This window comes from Melospiza georgiana, chromosome 2, assembly GCF_028018845.1.
Source record: "Melospiza georgiana isolate bMelGeo1 chromosome 2, bMelGeo1.pri, whole genome shotgun sequence".
Classification (NCBI taxonomy): Eukaryota; Metazoa; Chordata; class Aves; order Passeriformes; family Passerellidae; genus Melospiza; species Melospiza georgiana.
In genome coordinates, this window is record NC_080431.1 from 96,588,264 (window position 1) to 96,616,043 (window position 27,780).

The following is a 27,780-nucleotide window of genomic DNA, read 5'->3' on the forward strand; positions in this document are numbered from 1 at the left end:
AAAGCCTACTGTAAAAACAGCTGATGTGACACTTCAATGCAGCGTAAAACAGCGCGTCACTCTACAAGACATTAAAAAAGAATCATTCAAAGGCACACTGAGTTGTTAAACTGGGTTAAAATATCCTAACAATGAAATTCCCATTAGCAGTGCTGTCATGAACGTTTTATTCAGGAGCTCCTGGAGGAGGCTGCCTTCCCTGGTGCGCCTGGATAAACAGGTACGGGGAATTGGGGAGGGAAGGGAAGGGAAGGGAAGCAAGGCAGGAGGAAGAGAGGGAGGGAAGGAGGCAGGGAAGGGAGGCAGGGAGGGCAGGGGGCAGGGCAGGGAGGGACGGGAAGTAAGGCAAGGCAGGGTAGGGAGGGAGTGAAGGAGGCAGGGCAGGGCAAGGGAGGGAAGGAGGCAGGGCAGGGAGGCGGGGAAGGCAAGGCAGGGGAAGGAGGAAGGAAGGAGGCAAGGCGAGGCAAGGCAGGGCAAGGTGAGGCGAGGTGAGGCGAGGCAAGGCAGGGCAAGGCAGGGCAAGGAGGGAAGGAAGGAGGCAGGGCAAGGAGGCAGGGCAGGCAGGCCAGGGTCCGGCGGCCGCCATGTCCCGGCGCTCTGCAGCCGCCCCGTGCGCCGGCGGAGCTGCGCATGCGCGGCCGTGTGGGCGGTGGCGCGTCGGCGGCGAGCGTCGCGTCCAATGGGGGCGCGGGGCGTGCGCGCGGGGGGGCGGGCGGGCGGTGCTGCGGGCAGTCACCTGACGGCGCGCGCCGCAGTCGGGCCGCAGCCGGAGCCGGGAGCGGCCGGGCTCGGGCGGCGCGCGGGGAGCGAGAGCGGGCGGCGTGAGGCGGCGGCGGGCACCGGGCACCAAGGTAAAGGCGGACCGCAGCGTACGGGCCGCTGGCGGGAGCGTGCGCGGTGAGGGGTTGGCGGCGGGGTAGCTAAGGCGGCACCCTTCGGGCGGAGGGCGCGGCGAGGCGAGGGTCGCTGCGCGTTCACAGGGGTGGTGCCGGTGGTGCGGCCTTTACCCGGTGCGGGCCGGCCGTTCAGGGTTGGGGGTCCCGCCCGCGGGGGCGCCGGGGCGGTGGCGGAGGCGCTTCGTCAGCGCCGGGCACCGGCGGCGGCTTTCCCTTGGCAGTGCCTTGCTGAGGGTTTTCCCCCTTTCCCCCGAGCCCGCTCCTTGCTGAGGGTGTTGCTCCCCTTGCCCCCAGCCCGCTCCTTGCGGAGGATATTGCTCCCCTTGCCCCCAGCCCGCTCCTTGCTGAGGGTGTTGCTCCCCTTGCCCCCAGCCCGCTCCTTGCTGAGGGTGTTGCTCCCCTTGCCCCCAGCCCGCTCCTTGCTGAGGGTGTTGCTCCCCTTGCCCCCAGCCCGCTCCTTGCGGAGGATATTGCTCCCCTTGCCCCCAGCCCGCTCCTTGCTGAGGGTGTTGCTCCCCTTGCCCCCAGCCCGCTCCTTGCTGAGGGTGTTGCTCCCCTTGCCCCCAGCCCGCTCCTTGCTGAGGGTGTTGCTCCCCTTGCCCCCAGCCCGCTCCTTGCTGAGGGTGTTGCTCCCCTTGCCCCCCAGCCCGCTCCTTGCTCGGTGCCTCCCCCGGCTCGCAGGGTGCCCTTGTGCCCCGCTGACCGAGTGTCCCACGCCGCGCTGTCCTTTCGGTGCTGTGCGAAAGGAGCGGCTCAGCCCCGCTGGGAGATCGGCGGGATCCCCGCTCTGCCCTGCAGCTGGTGTTTCCCTTTGGGGGCAGCCGGGAAAGGTCTGCGTTAGATTGTAAACAACGAAATGCAAATCCTGTCCGTCCTGTTCTGTGCGCTGAGATCCTCGGCGTGCTTTGGGGCTTGGTGGAAATGTAGTAATCGCAAAACAACAGTTACCCCTTTTAGCCTGACAGTAATCCTAAAATCATCTACAACTCGGTCTTCCAAATCCTTATTGAACTAGAAAAGGAGGGAGAAAGTGTTGTAGCAGTAAAGATAACTGTACGTGGAGTAAATTTTGACGACACGTTAATTTGAGGCACTTGAGGAAGGCAGTTTGTGTGAAAAACATCTGGCTGCAGTAATGGAGTCATTTCAATTTACTGTAAGTGAAGGTGATGCGCCACTCAGAATGCTCTGGCATATAGAGTCAGTTCTTTAACCTCAAGTATTACACCATACAGTAAGAAAAGAAAGGACTATATTCCTGTCAACTTGATGAGTCTGAATTAAACCATCTGAGATAGATCACAACATACTGTTTGTAATATGAGTTTAACTTTAAAGATTACTTAAATAGCATAATTACTCTTGGGTGCCCTAACTCAAGTGAATAAGCCTGTGTGTGTCTTAGCAAGCAGTGAGGCCCCAAACAGGCAAATTTGCAGAGAGAAACAGTTGTCACTGAAAACTGAGTACCCACTGTGTTTTTCAGAAGGGTTCCCTTTGACCTGGCTTAGTAAATCTGAAAAAAAAAAAAAAAAAAAAAAAGTTAAATCCCTTAGTATTTGAAATTCTTGAGAACTTCTAGAGTGTGTTTTCCAATTTACTTCAAAAAAGAGCCTACTCTTGTTGTCTGGGTTCATCTTGTGACGTGGACAAAAGCATAATAAATTGAGTGTTTGGGAAGTTTGCTTCACTAGCACACTCCTGATTTTAATTAAAATGCTGAAGTACAGCTTTAGCTTCCATCAGCTGGATCTTTGAGTTTATTGGAAGATCTTAACATGTTAAATGTTTAATTGCTTTTAATAGGTTCTAATATTCTTATGCAAAGGATGTTTTGAATGCTAATAAATTTCTTGTGATAGAAATGGTCTAGTATTAAAACCCATAGCCTTCACTTGATCCTTTGGGTCAGGTGGGCACTCTTGTTAGGTGTAGAATAGACAGGTCTTTGCACCTGAGTTCTGTAAGTCCCAAATAACTCTGCTCTGTGGTTCAGGGGAACATAGCTCAACAAGTCTCCTTGTCATTGTCATCCCCACCTTCCACGTTTGATAACCAGCCTGTTTCTATAAACACTTCATGTGTTTTCTTTTAACCACAGTCCTGTCCCTCTCCCTGCCCTGGGCAGGCTGGTGTGGGGACAGAGAAGGGTGGTAGATCAGTCAGAGGGTTCATGTTTGTGTCTGAATGCTGGCATTTTAATTGTCCTGTAGAATTTGACCACTGAAAGGTTCATGGGGAGGTTTTGGGGAGCAGGAGAAAACCCTGTGGCGTTCATAATGTGAGTCCTGTTTGTATGCAGTCCCCAGTCAAAGCAGAGGCAGTGTGCTAGTTGATGCAAGTGTGGGTAGGAGCAAAACATTGAGTGAGCCAAAATTAACTGCTGAACCAATCACTGAGTTGTGTAGATTCAGTGGGGATAACCTGTGAGGATCCACCTGCAGGTTTCCCTGCCCCCACCTCTAATTCAGAGCTAAGCAGTCTGGAGAGGGGACTAAAAGTGATGGCAAGGCTCACTTTGCTGTAACAATCAAAGGCTGCACCACAAGTCACTCTGTTTCCAGCAGTATGCAGTGTTTTTTGGTTAAGGCACTCTTTAAGGGTGGAAGAAAGTTTTGTTGTTATGAAGGGAAAATGTAGTATTTGGTGTAAAAGTGAGTTAGAAGGTCAGAGGAAGGCTCAACTGACCAAAAACCTACTGAAGTTTTAAAAAGGGGAAAGTGTGCTGTGAAGGGTAAATTGACTTTAGAAGCATTGGTGAAATACAAATAAATTGAGTTTAATCATTAAACATACTTAGGAGAGTGAGAGAGGTGTAGCCTAGGGTGTCAGTAACTAAAGGTCTATAAATGAGAGCCTGTGTGTTAAAGAATATTCAATTAATCTTAAAAATTGTGTTGAGATCTTTTGTTTGTGACTGGCTTTATTTGAACTGTTAACATAATGTTTGTAGGTGTTTGGATTCCAGTGTTGGCCCACTGACAAACACTGTGATAAGTAAATATATGGCACTTGCTTGCCCTGTTCATGCTACTTTTAAGGCCATCAAATCCCAGATTCCTGGAGTGCTTTGCATTGGAAAGGACCCTAAAGATCATCCATTTCCACCCCCTGCCTGAGCAGGGACACCTTCCACTAGACCAGGTGGATCCAAGCCCTGTCCAGCCTGGCCTTGAGCACTTCAGGGATGGGGCAGCCACAGCTCCTCTGGGCAGCTGTGCCAGGGCCTTGCCACCCTCACAGGGCAGAATTGTTTTAATAACTAAGCCTGCTTTCTTTGATTTGAAGCCGTTCCTCCTTGTCCTGCCAGTCCAGACCCTCATCCAGAGTCCTCTCCCGCTCTCCTGGAGCCTCTTTAGGCTCTGGCAGGGGCTCTGAGGTCTCCCTGGAGCCTTCTCTTCTCCAGGCTGGACACCCCCAGCTCTCCCAGCCTGTCTCCAGAACTGAGGGGCTCCAGCCCTCAGAGCATCTCTGTGCCCTTCTCTAGACTCATTCCAAAAGATCCATGTCCTTCTGATGTCGGAGTCCCCAGAGCTGGAGATCAGTATTTCATGTGGGAGCATCCCAAAAATGCTTATTTACAGGTCAGCTAGTAAGATTGTGTCTTTTGACATCATATGTCAGATAGGAAATAATCTACAGTTTCAGGATGGGAAGACTGAGACAGTTTGATGTAATTTGTTGGAGACATTTGCTGGACCTTTATTATCTGATGCCTGGTCTAGTGCATATATATTTTTTTAAGCTTTATTATTATATATTGTTAGTTCTGATAAACCTGTGCTGTTCTGTTTCCGTGGAAATGCTTCTGAAGTTCTTTCTGATTTATGTCTAAAACATTTGCAGGTTTCTTTCAGTTTCACATACTGTGAAGAACAGTTGTGGAAACAAATCAAAGTTAAACAGATAATGCCAGAAATGAGATTCTAAATATCGTTTCCAACCAGTATTTTCTTTGACTTGGAAAGAGCTGTTTCACAGTTCTTTCAGTTTGTCTCTTGTGTCCTTCTAAGTACATTAAATGGTTAATTTAGTATTCATCATACACATTTTGACATACATACTTGTAAATGGACTGTGGTAGTCATTCAGATGAAGTTAATGATGTGGTTTGTGTAACTGTAGCAATGAGTGGGATATGTAGCTCTAAATACAAAGGTGTTTGTCCTTTAAGCAAAGGCAGGAGTTGACAGTAGAGTTTAGTTGTGCATGCTTTATTTATCCTAAGTGAATATTATATTATCTAACCTAGTTCTTATTTAAGAGAAAATAAAAGCATTTTTTACTTGTATTTTTGGGGTGTTGTGTTTGTGGTCATTTTTGTTGTTGATAGGTGCTTTGGGGTTTTTTTGAAGTTCTTTAGAAAGTCTGTGCATTGTTATCTTTCCAGAGCAATTCTCTGTGAATGCCAGCACAACTGAAGGGCTGTAAGTGATGGAATTTTTCAGAGGAGTCTCTGAAATCCCTTCAGACCTATTTCATTTTTTAGCAGTGAAACAAACCAAATCCCACATCATGATTTTCATCCCTGATCCAAAAATTAAACAATTAGCATCATCTAAAATAATGGGCAAGTGCAGAGTAGTTTGGGATTTGTTTGGCTTTGATACGGACTTTGTGTCATCCTCTGGGGGAAGCTTTTCAAACTTCTGTTCTTTGGAAAATGTCCGTGGTTACATGGTATCACTCTCTTTTTTCCTTTTAAAATCATGGCTTCTGGAGGCTTGTGACTACTGGCATTCTCAGGATCCCCCTGCTCTCCTTCCCATGTCCCAGTTTCTCCTACAACTTGCAAATACTGAGGAAAAAAGTGTGTATTCAGCCTTAAAACCTGGAAAACAAATTAAGACTCTTAGCACAGACTTAAGGCTTGTCAGACTTCCGTGATTGTTTTTAATACTCACTTGTGACTTGACAGGAGTCCAAATGCAGTGTTTGAAATTATGCTACAAAAATACAAACTAGTAATTTTTTTAAATCTCATATAGGTAATTAAGCTGTGAATAATATCTTCCATGTGTTGGACTAATAAAGAAAACAATTTAGATTTGTGACTCTGCTAATAACTGAAGATTAAATATACTTTCTTCCTAAAGGAGCAAGCATTGTTCTTGGGCAGCAAAGCTTGCTTTTTGTGCTTTTATCACTTTTCCCTTTTGCAGTCTTTTTGAAGATGAAGCAATGAACATGCACACTAAAGTGCTTGTTCATTCTTTGTCAGCACAATGTGAATCAGCAGCTATTAACCACTGCAGGCATTCATCTGTAATATAACTGTTTCCTTAAAAGGAGAGATAGCTGGGGGCAAGGACAGAGAGATAAAGCTGTAGAAAAAAAGCCTTTGCAGTGTTTTGAATGAGCTGTGTCTTATCTAAACTGTCTTGTTTTAGCAGTAGTAAATTATAGTTGTTGCTTTGGACTTCACGTGTGTGGATGACAGAGCTTTTTTTTATAGGCTAAGTAAATGTAAATGTCAACTCTGAGAAAACTGATGAAATGACTGACCTGCTAGAACTTATTCAGTAGATCAGCATAATGGGGGTAGCACCAGGAGTTTTGTTTTCTCCAGGCTGTATTTTTGGGGGTCTACAATTGCATTTTTGCCAACTGAGGAGTTTGTAGTGTTCCAAGAATACAGGTATTTTAGAAGCATGGTGCTAACTGAACAGACCCTTATTGTCTGCTAGATGATAAATTAATCTTGCTAGTTTTACCATTTTTGTGATCACAACTGAATTTTCATCTGGGTGCCGAAGTTGAAGCAGCTTGGAGAGCAGTGACAGCCAAGGTGTGTCCTGCCTGGGTCCTACAGCCACCAAGGGCAGCTTTGCTCTCTGCTCTCTTATTTCACACCTTCACCAGTGTACAAGTGACACTTTCTGGGATTGCTAGAGAGGATTGATACCCAGTGTGCTATTGCTGGGTGCTTGTCCACTAAGGAAGGACTGAGGAACAGGGTTTTGTTTACATTTTTATAACCTTTAGCTGGATCATGTATGGAAATTATAGATAAGTTGCAGATCAGAAAAAAGCCAGACACGTATAAACTGAATTTATTTGGGTGGTAGGGCTGCATAATTGATATGTGAGTCTAGGAATAAAAGGCTAGCTCTTCTTTATAGGAATATCTGAATTGGATTTATTCACCAATAGAAAATAAGAGGCTTTTGCTCTTTAAAAGAACACTGAGCTCATAGGATGTAACTCTTGTAGCTCAGGTGGTTTTGCTTGGCTCTTGCTAGAACTATGGCTTAAAACAGAAGGACCACAGATCCATTTTTGCTAGTTTATTGCTCTCAGGTATGTTACAAGTGATGGTAACAAGGTAGATTCCTGTGTTTGATTTGGCAGTGAGTTTTTGAGACGATTGTTGGGTTTGGATCCTGGACTGGGTCAAATAACCCTAGACTGGGTTAATTGGATGCCTTTGGGTGAGTCCTCTCTTCTTCAATGTGCAGCTGGAAATTCCTGGTCACAGAGGAGGCCCTGCTGGATAGGAGTAGCTGCTCTGCAAGGCTTACTGCAGTGCCAGGTCCTCAGCTGAACAGGAGAGGGACAGTGTCAAAGGATTTCTGTATCAAAACCTCCTCTGGTTTATGCTGCTCTTCAGTCTGTTTCTTCCTGAATTTGAAAAACCTGTAGTTTGGAGGGGAAAAAAGAATTTAGAAGACAAACTTTGATATGAGGAGATGGATGCTGCCTCTGGATTTGGTGTTCCCAGTGCATCTTGGTGACCATTAGATACTGGAATTTAATTTTCCAGGACCTTGGATTTAGCACGAAGAGTGAAGATTGTAAAATGTAATTAGCTGTTCTTCCTGAAAGTCTAAGTTTTCAAAGTAATAAAGATATCATTGATTTTCATGGGTTTCTGTGCTCTGATTTAGTATTTTTAATGACACTTGAAACATTCAGAGTGTTCAAAAAGCATTTTGGTAAACATATATACAAATGTGTGTGCTTTTGTCAGCTTCAATGACAATTTGATGCCTTTTAGCTTCCTTCAACTCTTCCAGAACACTTATTTGTCCACAGGATGTTGAGTGCCCTCTTATATGTGGTGGTGGTGCTGAGCTTGGATGAAAGTTTGTCTGCCTTGTGTGGGATTTTTGTGTGGATGAGGAATACATCGCATTATTTTCAGTTCTACTCTGGCACTCTGTTCCTGCTCTGGTACTTTATCTGCACTGGATACATTCCTCAACATTGTTACCTCTCTTACTACTATTTTTCTTCTGTAACTTAGCAGCAACAGTTCCTTATAGCTTTAGCTTTGCCTGATTTCAACCATCATGATTCTCATATTTGTAATATTTTTTTTAAACTATCAATGGGGAGACTTTATGGTTTATCTGAGGATCTGCACCAAGTGATTCTTTTATATCTATCTTTGTTTTCCAGTCAGCTAGTAAAGAGCAGGAATTGTTACCAGGTATAAGCACTCAGATGAGCAAACCTGCAGCCTAATTTTAAAGTACCTTACACTCCCTGTGCCTCACTATTACCTTCCTGTAATAAGGTCATGAATGACTTTGAATGCATGAGAAAAGTGAACCTTGGATGAGATGTATTTTACAATGAGTCCTGGTAAGCATCTTGCTTTGGTCTCTCTACTGTGTACTTAAATGTGTATTCCTTTTTAAATGTGGCTGCAGTGCTGATTGCCATTAAGATAAGTATTTATATGTTCTTTGGAAATAAATAAATATATATATATAGCCATTTAGATGGAGAGATGTCTAAATTTACTGAAGATGTGGCAATTTTGCAGGTAACTGTTGGGCATGATTTTCATAATTGTATACCAGTAGGGAGAAAAAATGGAGTTACTTCTCTTAGTTACTTCTCTTTGATAAAGCAGAATAAAGTTTTCTAGCTGGTACTTAGGAGGAAATATTTTTGTCCTTATGCAAAACATTATTTATCTCAAGATCAGTGATAAAGAATGAAAGCTTTGTAGTAGCAGGCTTGGTTGTGTTCTCAGAGCAGAACTCGATTGGTTGTGCTTCAAGTGTTCATGTAGGTTTTGTACTGGCATGTGTGTCTGCTTATTTCACAAGCTTTTTTAATTTTCAGTCTCCAGAGTGTGAGGTTATTAGGTGTGCAGGGTTTCAGGTGAGAGGAATTTGAGGAATGCTCACACTATTCGTTTTCTTCCACAAACTGGGCATTTGTAAGTGAGCTTTCATGGTGTTGCTTCTGTAATCCTTCCAACCTGTGCTATAATAACTATTTTAAGTTTTGGAAGATCTTTTTGGACTCTCCATGTTTTTTATGGCAATGTCTGCTACAAATATCTTAAATAATATTCTTGCATGGTTTTTTATCTTAGCATCTTTTGCATTCAGTCACGTGGTTGTTGGCACCTCCTTTGTGAGGTGATTTCCACATACAGTCAGCTGCTTGTGGAATGCTTTTCTAATTTATCTGTGCTTACTTTTAGTTTTCCTTGATTGAAAGTTACTTTTAAAATACAAATAGCATTATAGGAGTTTTAGGCTGCTTTCCAAGGATATGATTTGTTATTGTTGTTTTCAGTATCAGTTTTCCTTTTTAATACCTGGTTGCTGATATTAATAATATTTCTGAGAGTGGAAAAAAGAGCCTGATAAGTAATATTTGTAGAAAATTAAATTACATAAAATGGACAGAAAAGCCTAGAAGGCCTATCCTCATGACAGTTGCAGCACAAACTTGTAAGTTTAAATGAATTGTTTTCTCTGCTTCATACCTATTCCCCTCTTTGTCCACCCAATCATAAATAAAACTGATTTTAAGAATTCAGAGTTCTAGAAGAACAGTTACAGTAGAAGAGAAATTAAACCATTTACAGAAGAGATGTACTTTTTCTCTTTGCTGTGACAGGAAGTGTTCTTGTTGTGGATGTGTGCAGAACAAATCTGGTTATAGAGAGGTTATTTTGTTCTCACACTGCTGTGGAAAATCTGGTTGGCTGTTGTGACAGATACTATCATAAATGTGTAACCCTGCCCTTATTACACAACTGGAAAACAGAATTCACAAGTTTGACCTCTGTTAATTCTTAAGTGTAACAGCTTTTTACAGTGGTTGCATTTTCTCTTTCCCATTTCATGCTTTTGTTTTCACCAGCATTTTCAATTTTCTGATGTTTTACCTTTGGATTTCTTTTTACTGTATTTGAGTACCTAAATTTTACAAAGGCTGAGAGGAATTTAGTGTTTGAGTGTAGTGTAGGAGTGGTATTTTTTTGATTTTCTGGAGTTTTTTTAAAGGCTCTCCTAAAGTTTGAAATGCCTGTTAAATGCTCCATGCTGTATTATGGATACCTCAGACTTGTCATCCTGTTTAAATACAGAGGGGACATAACTTGGCTGATGAAGTCCAGTTAGGAAATACAACATTCTGTCAGAGTAAAGTGTCAAATGGAGTTATGCTCAAACTAAGTATTTCATTCACTTCTCAAGAGACAGAAGGTAGTGTTTCAGTGTTGAGTTTCGGGTTTTTTGGTGGGTTTTTGGTTTTTTTTGGCAGCTGAAACATTGGAAGCTTTCCCTCAGTGTTCCAAGTTGTCCCCAAGCTGTTTTGAAAGGACGGTGTGCGTCTCACAGAGATAAGTGAGAAGGAGGATTAACTCTTCTTTGTATTAATGTGTCTGTATCTATAGAAATAGAAATAAACTAGTGTGCCTTTTAGCCTTCTGTGCTATGGAAGTGTAATGAACTGAACTGGATATTGGAATTGATTATTTTATCAGGAAAAACCTGAAAGCAGCATTTATGGTATGTGTTGTCTGTCTGAGGGCTCTTTCTTCATAGAAGATAAGAACACTTTAAGGCTTGTCTGACTATGGTCTGCCTCATGGGTTTGCCTAAGTGTTCACCCAGAATATGTGTCTGTAGTACTTCCCTGTGCTCCCCACCACAGGGAAGATTTAGTGGATTTAGTCTGCAATTTTTCTGGTTTATCCTCTGTTCCCTTTTGGAGTTTTGGGTTTTTTTCACCTTGTAACAAATACACAGTTATACTTCATTAAACTCTGTGTGCTGTAAGATGTGAGCAATATGGTAAGTTAGGCTATAGAGCAATCCAGTTAGGAATATATAATTTATATTGCACTGGTTACTTCTCATAAGCTCTCATAAAAGTAGAATTTCATGAATAGCAGTTCCATGAGGAATTTAGTTCCCATGTAAATTGACTGGAAATTAAATATTTCCTAAGTTTATGAATCTGTAGTTTTGTTATTAGGTATATGAAAACATTTAAACTGTTTCCTTGCAAAAATAAGCCCTGTAGGATTAACAGTGCATGGTATATTGCACTTTTCTCTGCCGCTTCTTAGAGGGAAAAACTCATGTTTGTGGAACTTTAGGGATTTTCCTCTCAAAACTTCTGTTTTCACCAAACATGTTGGTGAAGTTAAGCAGTGTTCCGTAAGGGAGTGGGGAAGGCAGGGAGTGCTGATGTGCTCTGCACTTCTCTGGGGATCAGACTAGTGCTGTGCTGCTGTTGCCACTGGAAATGGGGATCTTTTTCTTCCTCTTTCTGTTCCCAAGTTGCCTCAGAATGCCTGTGTGCCATGGGAATAGCTGGGGCAGTGAGTAACCAGGAGCACAGCGTGGTTGCTTTTTCCAGTGTGTTTAAATATGTCCATGCCCTGTGCACTCCCCGTGTTGTGAAAGTTCCCCCGCACCTGAAAGCCGAGGATTTGCACTGGCTACAGTTTCATTACTGCTGGGAGCTGGCAGACGGCCCCAGCCTCTGTTGGGCAATGGAGGGATGAGGCAGTGCCGTGTCAGCCGCAGTGAGTCCGCACAGCTGCGCTCAGTTACGGGAACTCTGCGCTCAAGTGGAATCTCAATGGTGGCTTTGTTAAGGTATAACGTGTCCTAGGAACACCAGATTTTCTTTGCAGGATAATTCCAAATCTGACTTAAGTGGTTTCTTGATTGAGCAAGGACACTTCTTCGTAATCTTTTTTGTTCCTTTTAATTGGAAGAAGGGCTCAATTGAAAGTGAAATATGGTGTAAAGATCAGATTTGGAAATACTTTCAAACTTTGCACTCTCTAGCAGAACTGCCTTCTCCCTAGCCCTTCTATTTTTCTGCAAATTTAAGAATCTTCAGAACCATTATATATTTCAAGGTTTAAAATATTGTATAACTTTAACTGTTTATTATCCAGTGAGTACTATTATTTTAGAACTTTATCAGAAAATAGACTATTCTGTTGCCAGATGATCTGAATCATAATGATCCACTGGGAAAGCAAACTTGCAACAAGTATGACAAATCAAGTAGTCATGAAAGAAAAGGGAGAAAAAAGTTTGCATTAAGGCAGTTAGACAATTCAAATTTTAAAAGAAAACACCAAACTACTAGAAAATCAGGGTATTTTACCAATGCCTGATTGGTTTAGCAGACAAAATACTTTTGAAACAAGACAGAGCACATATGTTTTAGTCTGCATTAGGTGAATCAGTAAACAGAAGTAGCTCACATAGTATTTTGGTGAACTTTAGTTTAATGCATTTGTTTTATTTCTCTTTACATTTTCATGGAGTTAAAGATAATTTCTAGGTGTTACAGTTAATTTAAGTCTCTGAATCACTTGAATAATTTCTAGGTGTTACAGTTAATTTAAGTCTCTGAATCACTTGGCTAAGAAAGAGCAGTTCTTTATTGCTGAAGTGCATATTTTGGTCTGTGAGATTATAAAAGCTGTGTAAAGATGTACATATCAAGGTTTGGGCACTGTGAATGTCACAAGCATGCATTTATTTGAAGTACTAATTTGAAGAATTAGACCAGAACAGTGCACGTTTATCGTGCCCATGTTTCAGTACCAATGGGTTCCTGTCGGACATGACTTTCAGGGGTACATTTTCTTTGCTCCCCAGGTGTGAAGCACAGAAGCATGCTTTCCCCTGAGCCTCACACCCCCAGCTGTGATACAGAATGTCTCTGAGTGAGAACAACAGCGTGGTGTTTGCCTATGAATCCTCAGTGCACAGTACCAATGTACTCCTCAGCCTGGACGATCAGCGAAAGCAAGACATCCTTTGTGATGTTACCGTGCTAGTGGAAGATCAGCGATTCCGGGCTCACAGAGCCGTGCTTGCAGCTTGCAGCAGTTACTTCCTCTCCAGAATTGTGGGCCAGGTGGACGCTGATCTTATCATCACTTTGCCGGAAGAGGTGAGTGTCACTCCCTTCTGCATTCTACCTGCCCGTGCTTCTAATCTGCTTTGTTCAGTTCTCTCTTATGGGAGGCTGCTTGTAACTGACGATTTAGAGCAGGGGATTTAAGAGCTGAAAGACACCAGCCCACAATCTGGGGTACCAGAAATATTTTTTAAATCAAGTATTTAATATATATTATATTGTAAAGACTAACTGCTGTCGTCTTGGTCGGGGGTCTGTTGGTTTTTTGCCAGTGTTTTTATTCTTTGACTTCCATCCCAAATAAAAATTAGATAAATGACTACTGCAAGAGTTGCTTTTCTAGGTCAGTCACATTAAGAGTCTTTCTACGATTTTTTTCTTGCTTGAGCATAGGTAGCCAGAAATGTGTAAGAGAAAGTGAAAAGAGTAGAGGGTTTTTCCCCTCTTGATCATTGCAGTTTTTGCAGCGTTTCTCCCTTAAATAGAAAGAAGGTACAATTTTAAAATACATTGCATTTTTTTCTTTCAGTTTCATTTATGAATGCTACTTATTTGTAAAGCCACTTTGGTTTTGTTGATGTTTTGTTAATGTTTTTGTTTGTTATGCATGTTAATGTTTGCTGATTGTTTGTTATATTTTTGTTTTGTTAACTACGCTAAGTCTGAAAGCATGGTGACAGCTTATGGATAAACTGTCTTTTACATTCTACTTCCCCACATTATGAAGGATGAATTAATGTGGTGGTGTAACCTCCAAAGCATATTTCAAATGCTATTTTAAGAATTCTTTAGGAAGGTCATAAGGGTTTATAGAGAGTTTTAAAGGACTGCTCTCTGTGCAGATCTCATCAACTTCACTGTGTGTTGTGTTCTTTAAAAAGAACATACCAAACAACTACTAAAAAAACCCAAAGTAAACAAACCCTCAACTGATTCTTGAATTGCATGAATAATTCATTATTTTGCTGGCAGAAGGATTCAGTGTAGTTAATGCATTGATATAGTGCTTTATTTAACATAAAATACTGATCATTTCAGTAAAGGCAGGGAGCAGAGTGTGGACTTGAGTTTGAGTATTAATAGTGGACATACTGCTTTATTGTTCATTTGTAGAGAAGAGACTAAAGGAAGTGTCCTGTAGTTGGTAATCTGTTTGTGGGATCTGTTTGTGGCTTTCTACTTGATTCCTTAGACATTGTTTCATGTGTAGAAAATCTTGCACAGTTTCTAATGATCCAGTTTTTGTTTATCTCTGGGTTCCTGTATAGGCAACTGTTGTGAAGACATAAATGTTCAATTAAAATCACTTGCTCTAAAGGGGCTTTAAACTGAGAATTCTGTTTGGTGTACCATTTTTGAGTGCCTTTCTTCAAATCTATGGGAAGAAGAAAGGAGTAGGTGGCTGTAGTAGTAAATAATCATATGTGGTCAAACTCCTTTTCTTCAAACTTTTTTCCACAAATGGTGCATAAGACTAAGTGATTAACAGTAATTGCTCTTCAAAAACTACAATTAAATACCAGCAGCATACTATAGAGTAATTAGTATACAACTTGATTTGAAATATATCTTTGTGAGGTTGCAACCTCGTTACTGATTTTCAGTATACAGCAATATTTTCTGCTTTAAGCACTGCGTTGTGAGAATGTTTCCTTAAGAGACAGATCACAGTAAGGAAAGCTCACAAAATGTGCATTATAAAATTGTATCAGAGTAATTATTTCAGAATGAGTTTGACCAGGTTTTCACAATAGAACAAGTCTGCTGCTTTTGTCTTGTGCTCTGTCCTGCTGGCAAGACAGGTAAATTTGTGTATTTCTCTGTTTTAACCCAAATTGACCATACTAATCTCTTTTTTTTTCATTTGTTTTTGTAATAGGTAACACTTAAAGGATTTAGTCCTTTGCTTCAGTTTGCATATACAGCAAAACTTGTTTTAAATAAAGACAATGTGTCTGAAGTTTGCAAATGTGCAGAATTTTTGGGTGTACGCAACATTGAAGAGTCCTGCTTTCAGTTTCTCAAATTCAGATTTTTGGACTTCCAGGAATGTCCTAGGAAGAAGTGTTGCACACAGCATTGTCAGAAAGCAAACCCTAAAACTGGCAATGTGGATGATGGAGACCTAGAAATAAATGATGAAGTAGAAGCTCTTCTAGAAAAGGAATATAGTCAAATTCCTGACACAAAGCCCTGTAAAGATGAAGAAAATGCTAAATCATCACCTGTTCTCCAAAATAATGCCAATCAAAATTGTGATCCTGTACATTTAGAAAGGGGTAGTGCTTCCAGCTTATCTTCCCAATGCCCAAAGTATAGAAAATTCCAGAAAGCGTTTGGAAATGACAAAGTTAATACTTCAGAGTCCAGTTCCAGTATTAAAGATGTTCAGGTACCCCCATTTGCAGCTTCTCTTGAGAAGGAAATACCTGATAATGATGGCATGCAAAAAGCTCAGGAGTGTGTGCCTATGCAGCTGATCTCAAACTGTGAAGAGACTCAGGTAGAAATGGAGGAAGGGGAAGAAGGCCTTCAGAAAAAAGAAGAGTCAAAGAGAGATTCTGTAACTCGGAATGTGTCCTGTCCTGTGGAGAAAATGGATCTTGCTGCTTTCCCCCAAAACTCTGCTGCACCTCATGGACTCAATTCTGTGTCTATTTTACATAGTTGTGAGCAATATGGTAACTTGAATTTCAGTAGTATGCAAAACAGCACAGTCTTAGCTGAAAAAACTGTGTCAAGTACTGGAGCTGGAAATGACAAAACTGAAAGTCAAGGTAACCCATCTTCAAAGGTGGATTTGTGCATTAGGGAAGCCTCTAACATCACCTCAGCTGGAGATCGAAGCAGTGTGGAGAGAGAGATAGCAGAGCAGCTGGCCCAGGGCTTCTGGAGTGATGTTCCCAGCACAGATGCCTGTCAAGTACATTTGCCACCTTCTAAAGAGTACTCAGAGCCCTCCTGCTCGGGGAAAAAATCAGAGTGCCCGTGGCTGGGGATCAGGATCAGTGAAAGCCCTGAACCTTGCCCTCAGCGAACTTTTACAACACTGAATTCTGTCAATTGCCCCTTCATAAGCAACTTGAGCACTGAAGGATGCTCCAACAGCTCTGAAATAAACAGTGGAGATTATGTTCAGGGACAGCAACAAGAACAGTGTCCCTATAACTATGTGATAAGTTTGGGAGAGGACTCAGAGACTGACACTGAGGGGGACAGTGAATCCTGTTCAGCAAGAGAACAAGAATGTGAGGTAAGAACATCCTGATGTATCCTTTGCTTCCCAGTCTTTTAAGGCCATATTAAAAAGTCTGAGTTTTTCTGTGTTTTTTGTTGTTTTGGGGTTTTTTCTGTGGCTGCTTGTTTTAAAAAGTCTGGAACTGAGGTTTATATGGAAGGTCACTGTTAATTCAGGGAGACTGAATAAAAGTATGAAAGTATTTTTGGTCAGATACTGAAGTGTTAGATGCCTACATATTAGATCTTTTAAGGTTTTTCTGGAACAATTGTCAGGAAAGGTTGCAAGCCTTAAATCAAGGCATGAAGGTTCATTCTTAGATTTTCTTTTATCTGCTTCAGTTTAGAATTTTATTAAACTCTAAACTTCTTGGAATGTTTGTTTAATAGAAATTTACCAGTTTTCTGAGGTGTGGGGTGAAGGTGAGAGAGAAATGATACTTCAGATTTAATGTGAAGTGACAATTAAGCTTTTAAGCTGGCTTCAGTAGCTGTAATAAGAAGGAGATATAATAATATCTCCTTCTCTAGCACTAAGTGATATACCTGGAACAATTTCCATCTCAGTTCTTAGAACCATGGAATTGCAGTGTAACTCTGCATGGCAGATCATTCAGTGTTACAAAAATTCAGTTGTTCTTAAAGCATTGAAGTTTTTGTCTTTCAAGATGCAGGGCCTTACTGAGACTGAACATAAGTGGAACATGCCATCAATACAAAAAATCTGGAATGCTAAACAAAAGGCCAGAATTGGTTAAATACATTCCTCACCTTTATGTGACAGAGAAGGTGGTATCACTGCTGAGGACAGTACTCTGGGATTTTTTATTATTTTTTGCCTGTTTGTCACCAGTAGGAGTAGCCAAATCAGAGAAAAGATTTCTCTGTGTTTTTTTAAACTAAATTCAGATCTTTGACCACAGCAAGGTGACATATTCTGCTACTTACTATACTCAAATGTAAGGATTAAAATAAAATGTCTTTAGTTGGATACTCAAAACCATGGTGATTATTTTGTAAAGGTAAATATGTTTTTCAGTATTAGTCAACACTTAGTGATCTCAAATGCTTTTGTAGCTTGGATGTATAACAGCAGCCAGAGCCTGGTCCTCTGTCTTCTCCAACACTAAAAAAATAAAAGACAAATATTATAATTTCTGTATTTTAAGGAAATGCCTGTTTCAGATGAACTTTTCCTGTAGGAAAAAAAAAAAAGCATGGGTATAAAAATGTATGCAGGATGCAGTCTTAATAGCAGCTTTGGGAAAACTTTAGACTATATTAGTGAGTGTTGACCCCTGTTTTGTATCTTACCAAACTGTAACTCATCATCTTAGAGTGGATCACCTGCACATTTGATGTACACACAAGCAGCTTTCCGCCTACTCTGAGTCTGCTTGTAAGGATCTCGTGTAAATGTGCAAATACTCTATGGCACCTGTGCTTGAGCTCCTGTAGTTGAATCCCCTGGATTTTATCCCATCATCTGGTGGTTGTGTTAGTTTGCTCTTGTCTCTGAGGTGTAGGAATAAAGATGAGTTGTGTGTTAAAGAATGCTTAAAATGGAAACTTGAGTTGTTGGTGTTTGTGTATATCAGTTCCACCTTGGATTTACAGCTGTGTCTCGCATTCTAGGTAAAACTGCCATTTAATGCACAAAGGATTATCTCACTTTCCAGAAATGACTTCCAGTCGTTTCTGAAAATGCATAAATTAACTCCTGAACAATTGGACTGCATTCACGATATCCGAAGACGAAGCAAAAACAGAATTGCAGCGCAGCGATGTCGCAAGAGAAAACTGGACTGTATACAAAATCTTGAATCTGAAATTGAAAAACTGGTATGTATAAATACTCATTGCTCTTGTCATGTCTTTCTCTAAACATCTTGACTGCCTATCTGGCAGTAGCTTGAGACTGGGGTGATTTACTCAAGCTTAAACTTTTATCAGTCTTATATAAAACTACTTGATTGCAGTTGTAGATTTTTCTGAGCCTTGCTCTAAAGTACATGCATCTTTCCTTCTCTGGACTTGTTTCCATTCAAATAAAATCTGCATCACAGCATAATTTTTGGTGAATGATGTTTCTGAAACCCATAAGCTTTGAATTGAATTGTACAGAATGATTCCCAGGCTGTTATCCTACACTGCTTTTTGCCTCTTCCCCTTTCTTGCTGCAAGATTTTGTTCCTCAGCTCCTGGTATTGCTCATGATCAAGTGTGCGGTTACGCAATTGTCAGTTGTGTAAGTTCTGTTCTTGGAACACATCAACATGGGCTGGCAAACTGTTTCCTGAGTCTTGGATGTTAAAAATGAGACCCTTGCAGAAAGGCAGAAGATGCAGAAGAACTTGGGAAGTTGCTTGCCTTTTTAGCAGTTGCATCAAGATTGTAGCTAAGGAATTGATGCATCCAGATTTCTCAGCAGCCATCTGTTAATATATTTTTTCCTCCTTAAGAAGGCAATAAAAAGATAAATATGTAACTTAAGAGAAATGTAGGTAATCTGAGGTTAAGATTATGTAAAAATAACAAAGGCAAGAAGATAATTGAGTGGCTTTTCAGAAAAACAAGTCTTTGTTTGACTCTCATCTCAGTTTCATAGTTGGTCATAACCATGTACACAAAACAGTTCAGTTGTTTAGGACTACTGTACTCATTCTTGTCCATGGAGCATTTTAGGCTTGGTGTGCCTGAATTTGGTATCTGCATCAGCTGGAACAATAGCAATCATGTTGCCATCTTTTTTGACTTCAAAGTGAAAAGGAAAGTAAAATTAGAGCCAAATTGCACAGACTGGAAACTTATTTTCTTGTGATCAGCATCTTTCACTGCATCTACTCCTACTTCTGCAGTGGGGAGATTGGCTTTGAAAGAAGGCTTGCAGTGCCATAGAGCTCTGATAAGCTGACAGAGCAGGTTGTGCTCAATGAAGAAGGTGCTCTCTGAGGGAGGGTAATCAGGTGATTGTACTAATTATATCTTTACTGAAGGGAGAAGTTGCATTTCTGACATTTCAGAACTTTTTGCCTGGTTTTGTCATCATGTTGTCATTTCTGTTATGTAACTCTGTCAATATTTTGCAATATACCTGGGCAGGGAATTAAAGGTTGATCTGCAAGATTAGGCATGTGGCTGTTTGAGACTAATAATTATAACATAATATCCTTCTTTCTGTGGCCCTGTGCTGGAACAGACTGAATGTCTGCTGTTTGACAGGTAATGCTGTGCAAGGCCTAGATAATAAGTGTTGAGTCTTGAGAACTGTGAGGTGGGGTCTGAGTTATATGAATCATCCTCTAGGCACAAACATGCTCCAGTTGCATATGTTCTTTTCAACTGTGCTGAAAGTTTCTTCAGAAATTCCTGGAAAGACTCTGTTTGGAGGTGTTGACCATGCCTGACAGATCATCAAATTTGTATAAGCTGTACACAAATACAGAAACATCAAGATCTGTCCAGGCATGACTTCCAAGTGGATGGAAGAAAAGAGATGTCATGGAGGAGCTATGTGTGGTACATCCAGGTTGCTTCAGGCATGATGGCTCCTCTTTGTTCCTGTTGTCTGTGTCAGTCATGTCTCAGACCTTTTAGACTTTGATCTTCTCATGGTATCATCTGTAATGCAGCTTTGACAGGGAATAGAATGGTAGCTATAGTTTGACAGCTCTTGACAAGTAGATAATACTCTGTACTACCAGTTAGGAAATACTTTTTCCTGGAATTCCTCATCCTGGTTTTCAGTATGTGCAGCATGTTGTCTTGTATTAGTTTCTATTTGGTGCTGCTTCAGCTTTTTCTCTCTCAGAAGAAGCTTGTGGTGTGTTTCTTGGAAAAGTCCTATATTTGGAACAGAGTGACCCCTGCCTGACTAGAGGCTGGAGACTGACAGCTGGCAAGTAGCTTTGCTGACAGGCACCTTGGGCCCTGGGCAGACAGCAGGCTGGGCAGGGATCAGCAGCATGTCCAGACTGGAAAAAAGCCCTTCAGTGTCCTGGGCTGTGTTAGCAGCAGTGCAGCCCCTTTTGGAGGGCAGTGGTTGTTTCCTGTCTTGGCACATGTAACACTGAATTGTTTGCTGGGTTTTCACCCCTCCCAGTTCCAGGAGCACATTGACAGGCAGAAGGAGGGTTGGGTGAAGGCCATTGGGATGGCCAGGCCTGAAGTACTTCTGTGGTGAGAGGCTGAAGAAATGGGGCTTCTACCTGGAAAAGGGGTGGGGAGACCTCATGGCTGCCTGCCCATATCTGTGGGGCAGTCCTTGAGGTTATGGAGCCTTTGGTAGTGGGAGATCTTCAGCTTCCTGGGGGAGCACCTGGCAGCAAGAGAACAAGAGACATGGTCTTAAATTGCAAGGGGGATTTCATCTGAGTGTAAGGAAAGTTTTTTCTTCCAGTGGGGACAGGCAGGCAGTGGAGCAGTTCACCCTGGAAGGCTGTGCATGTGCTGTCTTTGAGGGTTTTATGGCATGACTGAGCAAAACCCTGAGCAGCCTGATCTTACCTGATCTCTGTTCAGAGCAGCAGGTCAGACTACAGATCTGCTGAGGTACCTCCCCTCACAAATGATTCTGTAAAATTGGAAATCTTATGTTAAGTTCTGCTTATATTAAAGAAATATATTGTTCAGTGCTGAATCTGTTATCTGGGAGAGTTACCTTTGATCATGTCTTTTGATCTTCTATACTGATAAAGTCATTTTTTACCTCCCCATATAGCCTTTGCTTATTGACCTTCCAGGTGAATCTGGGTGTTCTTGTTGGTCACTAATGTTCTGTATTTGAGAGCATGGGGCTGCTTTAGGAGATGTTGACTTGTTAGAAACAGCTCTTTCAGAGCCCTGTGTATGTTCACATTCCTTGTACTTTCTCCTGGACAATGGGGTGACCCTGCCTGAGCAGGGAGGTCAGACCAGATCACCCACTGTGGTCCCTTCCAACCTGACCCATCCTTGGATTTTTCACTTGGAAACTTTTAAAATGAGGGCACTTGTGAGGGGGAGCAGAGTAGAGGACAACTGGTCTCCAGAAGAAGATTCTGTAGCTGTACAGGATGTGCAGTGCTGCAAGAAAAATGTAATTGAGATCTCGTTACATATATTATAGCAGGGTGAGGTGAGAGAACTAAGTACATTCTTTACCAGGAGATTCAAAAGAGCTCTCAGTTGATTATGACCTTAAAACTAACTGACATTTTTTGTAGTATTAGTATAATGCTGATAAAATAAAACAATAATATTTAAATGTATTAACCTGTCAACAGCTTCAGAAGAGGGGTGAGGAATTGATGCTGGAATAACTATTTCTGCATGTTCATGTTTGTTTTAAATAGCAGTCCAGATAATTTCATCAGTCCATAATACACAACTGAGTGCCTCTACATACCCAGAGGGTATTAGATGATCTGCCTAACAGAATGGCAAAGATTATTCTGGTTAGTATTGAAAAACACCTGGAGCACAGTGCAGGGATCAGTCACAGCCAGCACAGCTCCATGAGGGGAAAGTCCTGCTTGTCAAAACTGATTTCCTTGTATGACAGGGTGATCTAGGAAAGCCGGTAGGTGTGATCCTCTTGGACTTCACCAAAGCTTTGGACAGGCTCTCCCAGGATCCTACTGAACAGAATGTCCAGCCCACTACTGGGTAAACACATCATGTGGGGGAGAGCAGCTGGGTCCTGGGTCACAGGAACAAATGGTGACAGTGCCTGGGTGACATCAGTGGGGTTCTGCAGGGCTGCACCCTGAGCCCTGTGCTCCTCACCCCCTTCGTTAACAGCCTGCACACAGCACTCAGTGGAACACACCCTGAGTTTGCCACTGACACTAAACTGGGAGGAGCTGTCAGCTCCCTCAAGGGCAGAGAGGCCCTGCAGAGAGACCTGGACCACCTGGAGGCTTGGACAGTCACCAACCACGAGAGGTTTAATGAGGGCAAGAGCCAGAATCTGCTCTGGGACAGGGCAGCCCTGGCTGTGAGCATGGGCTGGGGAAGGAGAGGCTGGAGAGCAGCTGCAGAAAGGGACCTGGGGCTCTGGTCCATGGCCAGCTGAACAGGAGCCAGCAGTGCCCTGGCAGCCAGGAGGGACATCCATGTCCTGGGGGCATCAGGGACAGCATGGCCAGCCAGGCAGGAGGGGACATTGTCCTGTCTGCTCTGCTCTGGGGCAGCCTCACCTCGAGTGCTGGGGCAGGTTTGGGCACCATGGTTTAAAAATGGCATTGAGCCATTGGAGAGCATCCAGAGAAGGCTCATGAGGATGGGGAAGGGTCTGGAGGGAGGAAATCTTATAAGAGGTGACTCTGGGCATTTGGTCTGTTCAGTCTGGAGAAAGGGAGGCTGAGGGGAGACCTCAGTGAGGTCTTCAGCATCCTCTGGAGGGGCAGGTGCCAATCTCTTTGTGACCAGTGACATGGACTCGAGGAAACAGCATAGAGCCCAGTCATGGAAGCTTTAGGCTCCCCATAGGGTGGTTGGACACTGAAACAGGTTCCCCAGGGCAGTGGTCACAGCACCAAGCCTGACAGAGTTCAAGAAGCATTTGGACAAAGTTCTCAGCACAGGGTGTGACTCCTGAGGTGTCCTGTGCAGGCCCAGGAGTTGGACTCAGTGACCCTGATGGCTCCTTTCCAGTGTGGCGTGTTTTATGGTTAACAGCTGCTCCCAGTATGCTGACAAATAGAAATTTATTAGCCAAGTCCTCTTTCTTCTAATTTTAGACAAAAAGAACTGGCAACAACTGTTGCTCTTGCCTAAACTGTTCCTGTTGCCTAAACTTAATCAGTTCTTTCAAAAAGAAGTTGTAGAGGTTGCAGTATGAGGTTTCTCTGCAAAAGGGGATATGAGGAGTGAAAATACAAAAATTTCCAAGAGTGAATTGACATAACAGTAGCTATGTAACACATAGTCCCTATGATTAAAACTTGAAAACTATTTAAAGCCTTATATATCTTCAAAACTCTATCTTCTTTTAATTAATTGATTAATTACAGAATTAAAAATGTATGTGTTGTGACATGTTTGGATTCAGGTTCTTTGTCCTTTTCATTCAACATCTTCATGATGGTCTTGGTTGTTTCCTGTCCTTTGTCATTTCATCATTTGACTTTATTCAAAAAGTTGTTTGTTTCCATGATTAGTTCTTAGTTATCAGCGTCTTTTCATCTTTAGCCAGTTCTGTCAGAAGCCTCAGAAAAATTCTCAACATTGAAGCCAAATAAAAGCTTGATTTAACACAGGCTACATTTTTCTACTTGATATTATTGAGTTGCCATGTGCTTGAACAATCCTGCTATGTTATCTCAAGGTTGTTAGTTGTTGACCACATCATCTTTCCTTTACCTGTCTTAAATTTTCTATCTAATTTAGGAACTATACTTAACTCCATTGTTTGTCCTGTTGTGGGTTTGGCACTTCTTGAGAATGGAAGTTACTTTCACCTAGTGGAATAGTATCTATAGTTAAAATATGATGTTTGATTTTTCAGCATTTCAATTTTAAAATATGAATCTCTATGAACATTGCTTAATGTTTGTTGGCTCATTTGTAATGGTTTGTGTTATCCTCTAGAACTTGTGTTTCAGGAATATTTACAGTAAGTGTAGCTATGTTTCATTTGCTCAGTAACTACAAATTACTCCTTTGTCTGCCAGTATGAGCTTGGAAAAAGCTGCATATCTGAAAAACCACATCAAATACCTTACCTGATGGTATTTCCAGAGAGGTTAAGATTGGCCTTTTGATATGTGTTTGATTGTGTTATTGCTTTCTTTCTTAATGCCAAATTACTTCTGTTTCAGCAGACCAGAGTATTTAAAGTCTTGGTTTAGCTTTGCTAGGAGCATAAACCATAGTTCTTATGTTGAAATGTAGACTAAAGTACTGTTTTTCTTTTTGCAGCAAAATGAGAAGGAGAATTTGCTGAAGGAAAGAAACCACATTTTATCAACTCTGGGTGAGACAAAGCAGAATCTGACTGGACTTTGCCAGCAGGTGTGTAAGGAAGCAGCCTTGAGTCAAGAGCAAATACAAATACTTGCAAAATATTCTTCTTCAGATTGTCCACTCTCATTTTTGTTCCCAAAAAGAGAACAAACAGCTCCATCTGATAGTGAGCTTGTGGTACCAGCATCTGTAGAATCAGCAAATGGCCTTTCAGGTGTCACCCCCACAGCTGAGCAGAGTTCCTGTTACCAGTGTGTCAAAAGCGTGTGTGAGGCCACGTACGACCAAGGCCAAGAACTGCACCCGGTTCCTGCCAGAACATTGGAGCAAACATCACTCCTGGAGCCCTGTGGGCAGAGCAGTGGCATCACAGACTTCTGCCAGCAAATGACTGACAAATGCACTACAGATGAATGAATCTCTCCTTCCCACTGCCAGCCTCTCAACATTGCAACTAGAAGTTGAGCATTATTGGAATGTAACTTACTGAGTGAGAGAGAAGATAGAAGTTAAATCTTTTGAAACAAGCTTTGGATTTGTTCTGTGTAGTTCCAGAAGGTAATTTGTATGTGTCAGCCTTGGAGCTTTTTCTGTGTGGTGATGCCAAGGAGGGTTCAGGAAAGCTGTTGGAAAGTACAAATTCCATGCACAGGTGCTTATTTGTGAGGAAGTTTTGTTCGTGTATAGAGCAGCCTACACTGATTTATGCCACAGTACTTAATGCCACTCTGCATTTTAAGGAAAGCCTCCTGACAGCTGTTTATGCACAATGACTTCTGTACCTGGAATTCTTCTAAGATTTCTTTTTTCCTGGTGAACAAACCTTAAGAAGCATACATAGCTCTGTAAATGTTCATTTTGTAGATGGGCTGAGTTACATGACAGGATGAAGAGATTTTGAGAAGTGCACTCTGGAATAGCTTCTTGCTTCCTGCTGTTCCTCTCCCTGTCCCAGAGAAGACTAAATTAAAGTAGTGAGCTACTACTACTGGTAGTAGAATTGGTTAGTAGTAGGCTTTTATTGAATCAGTGGTTTTGTCTTGTCACTCTAGTCCAGAATTAAAAGAACTGGAGCAGCAGAGGTGCTGCCACATTCTGCTCTATTCTAAATTTAGTGGGAGGAATAACAACATGCTGTGGAAGGCGGAGATCTGAAACTGGTGCATTCTTGGATGAGTGTGCATTGAGTCCTCTGGCATCTGAATCCCATAGGCTTGTTAAAACTCACAGCTGTATTGGGACTTCCTGTCCTAGCACCTTCAGGCTTGCTGCTTCTTAGGGCAAGTTGGAATCTAAGTATTGTGAAAGTCTAAGGACAAACTTTTTTTTTTTTTTTTTGGTATTCAGGCCACATTTTTTTCTTTCAGTGCCTAACTGCCTAAAGTAAGTTACAAATATTTGTTCTCTGATCACTGGGACCAGTAAAGTTCTATTTCAGAATCAATCTTCAGGATACTTTATGGCTAAACTTGTAGTATATTTTCAATGGCTTGTGCTATTAGCATAGATATATAAAAAGTTTATTGAAGAAATGAGCTGGAGATATTTCCTTTATTACTTTGTGAAGGAGAAATTCAGCTGCTGAAAATAATCCCCATTTTCTAGATTTTTACATAGCAGTGGATGCATATTGTATACCAATGATGCTTTGTTATTTAGATGCTATTCTCACACCAGAACTAAGTATTGAACCTCACCACAGAAAACTTTGGGTTTGCTGGTTTACAAAACATGAAGAATCTTGTACAAGCCAGTGGAATTCTTCATTTCCTACCTCAGAATGTGTATTAGCTTTTTGTGTCTTTGTGTGCATGTACAGTAGGCAGCAACTAAGCAATGGCCCTTGTAAATACTGCTTTTCAGTTTTACCTTGCAGCAAGGCACAACTTGTTCTTGGCAAGGCTCTTTTTTTTCCTCTCCCCACCATCCATAGGTAACATAGCATTAATAAATACAGTAAGCCACTTATTTAAAACAAAAATTTAAAAATTACAAGATTTCAACAGGACTTCTCATAACCAGCACGCAACACAAATGACTACACTACCTCACCTATGGGACTGAAAGTTGATTCAAATCTCTGGTGAATCCTTGGATTTTCATCATATACCATTACTTTTTTAAGGGAAAAAATATGCTGATGCCTCCTAGCTTGTATAAATCACAATGCTTGCAGTAATTGAAATTCAGAAATAAATACTACATGGCAGACATCATGATAATTGGATTGAAATTCTTTTAAATGACATAATTGAGATATGATGATCCTGTATATGTATTACTTTATGAAGCTCTCTGGGCTTTTTCTTCAGTTTCTGTAGATTCCTGGTTAATTTAATCCTGTCTCCCTCCCATACTGCCACCTTGAGGAGCATTTTGCTCTTATCTCTCCATTTTGTTTAAAAAGCAAACCAACAAGAAACAATAAAAAACAAAATTCAAAGCCCAAACCTCTACTGTTGATAACTGCTATTACTTTTAAAGCTGGTGATATTCTGAAATGACGTGGACAATGGCATTAAAACATTGTCCTAATAGTGCACCTAGTTGGACATGGAATTCCTTGGGGTCAGTCCTTATTCTAACGAGGTGGAGCATCTTTGTAGGGAATGGCTGTCTGGGAGCTTCTCCAGTGGCCCAAAGCCCTGACACACTTGGCTGCAGATGTTGGCAAACAAGGTCAGTGATGAGCAAGTGTGAGGCTGGAATATCCCTGAAGAGTTGTGCTCCACTCTGGAGTCTGGGGATCAGCCACAGCCTGAATTCCATAGAGCTGATGGTGGAGGGATTCCAGGGCAGGAATCATGGCAGTCACTGACCTAGGATAAAAGTAACATCATGTTTTTGAACCTGATAGGAACTTGATGAAGTTTGAGAGTAGGATTTTGCCTGACCAGCTGCATCTAAGTAATTTTTAAAATATTTATTTAATGCCATAGATCTACAAGTTGCATGTTGACTTCTATAAGCCTGTATCATCAACTTGCAAATGTTACGAATGAATGACAATTTTATGATACAGAATTCTCAGGAAAATGTTTTTGGAGTTTGGTTTTATTTTTTTCTCTTCCAGTAATGAAATACTCGTTTTTGAAATTGTAAAATACTTTGTTAAAGCATGTTTTAAAGTACTTTGAACAGACTATCTTAAAGCCATATGGGTATGATGGCATACAGATTGTAAAATAAACAGATAATTACAACAGTTGATTTTGTATTTTTCATAATTCGATATTTTCTAAGTCTGCAATAAAACCACTATCCTTTCTACAAAGGCTTTTCTATTTTGTGTAAGTTTTCTGCTGTGAAAGTCTCTACTGGTGCATTATTCATTTATGCAGTTAAGGCTCAAACAATTGTGAAAATGGTAGCAAATTAATCTCTTATAGTTTATAAATTTAATAGGCTTAGCTTAGGATTCTTCAGACAAAGCTGAAATCTACAGAGAGAGGTAATTGTACCAAACTTTGGTATCTACTAAATTACTGATGATATTTCCTCAGTAGTGTGTATTTTGTTCTGTTGATTTTCTTTTTTAATTGCATATTCTTAA

The 27,780-nt window shown here is 41.5% G+C and overlaps 1 protein-coding gene across 3 annotated transcripts; it reads left to right on the plus strand.

Annotated features, from left to right (window-relative positions):
• Positions 1–798: 798 nt before the first annotated feature.
• On the plus strand, positions 799–27,501 carry BACH1 (BTB domain and CNC homolog 1). 3 transcript variants are annotated; one of them, XM_058018875.1, is made up of 5 exons: positions 799–851; positions 12,779–13,076; positions 14,923–16,296; positions 17,916–18,122; positions 24,183–27,501. In XM_058018875.1, exons 2-5 carry the CDS (start codon positions 12,837–12,839, stop codon positions 24,642–24,644), a joined length of 2,283 nt encoding a protein of 760 aa, XP_057874858.1. In that variant the 5' UTR covers positions 799–851; positions 12,779–12,836; the 3' UTR covers positions 24,645–27,501. The 3 variants fall into 3 exon arrangements, with proteins under 3 accessions (XP_057874858.1, XP_057874855.1, XP_057874857.1); XM_058018872.1 differs by having other exon boundaries at positions 814–869; XM_058018874.1 differs by having other exon boundaries at positions 831–897.
• Positions 27,502–27,780: the final 279 nt, after the last annotated feature.

Coding starts and splice junctions, on each gene's coding strand:
- BACH1 (XM_058018875.1), top strand. CDS start 12,837: ATGTCTCTGAGTGAGAACAACAGCGTGGTGTTTGCCTATGAATCCTCA. Junction 13,077..14,922: donor TCATCACTTTGCCGGAAGAG/GTGAGTGTCACT, acceptor TTTTTGTAATAG/GTAACACTTAAAGGATTTAG. Junction 16,297..17,915: donor CAAGAGAACAAGAATGTGAG/GTAAGAACATCC, acceptor CTCGCATTCTAG/GTAAAACTGCCATTTAATGC.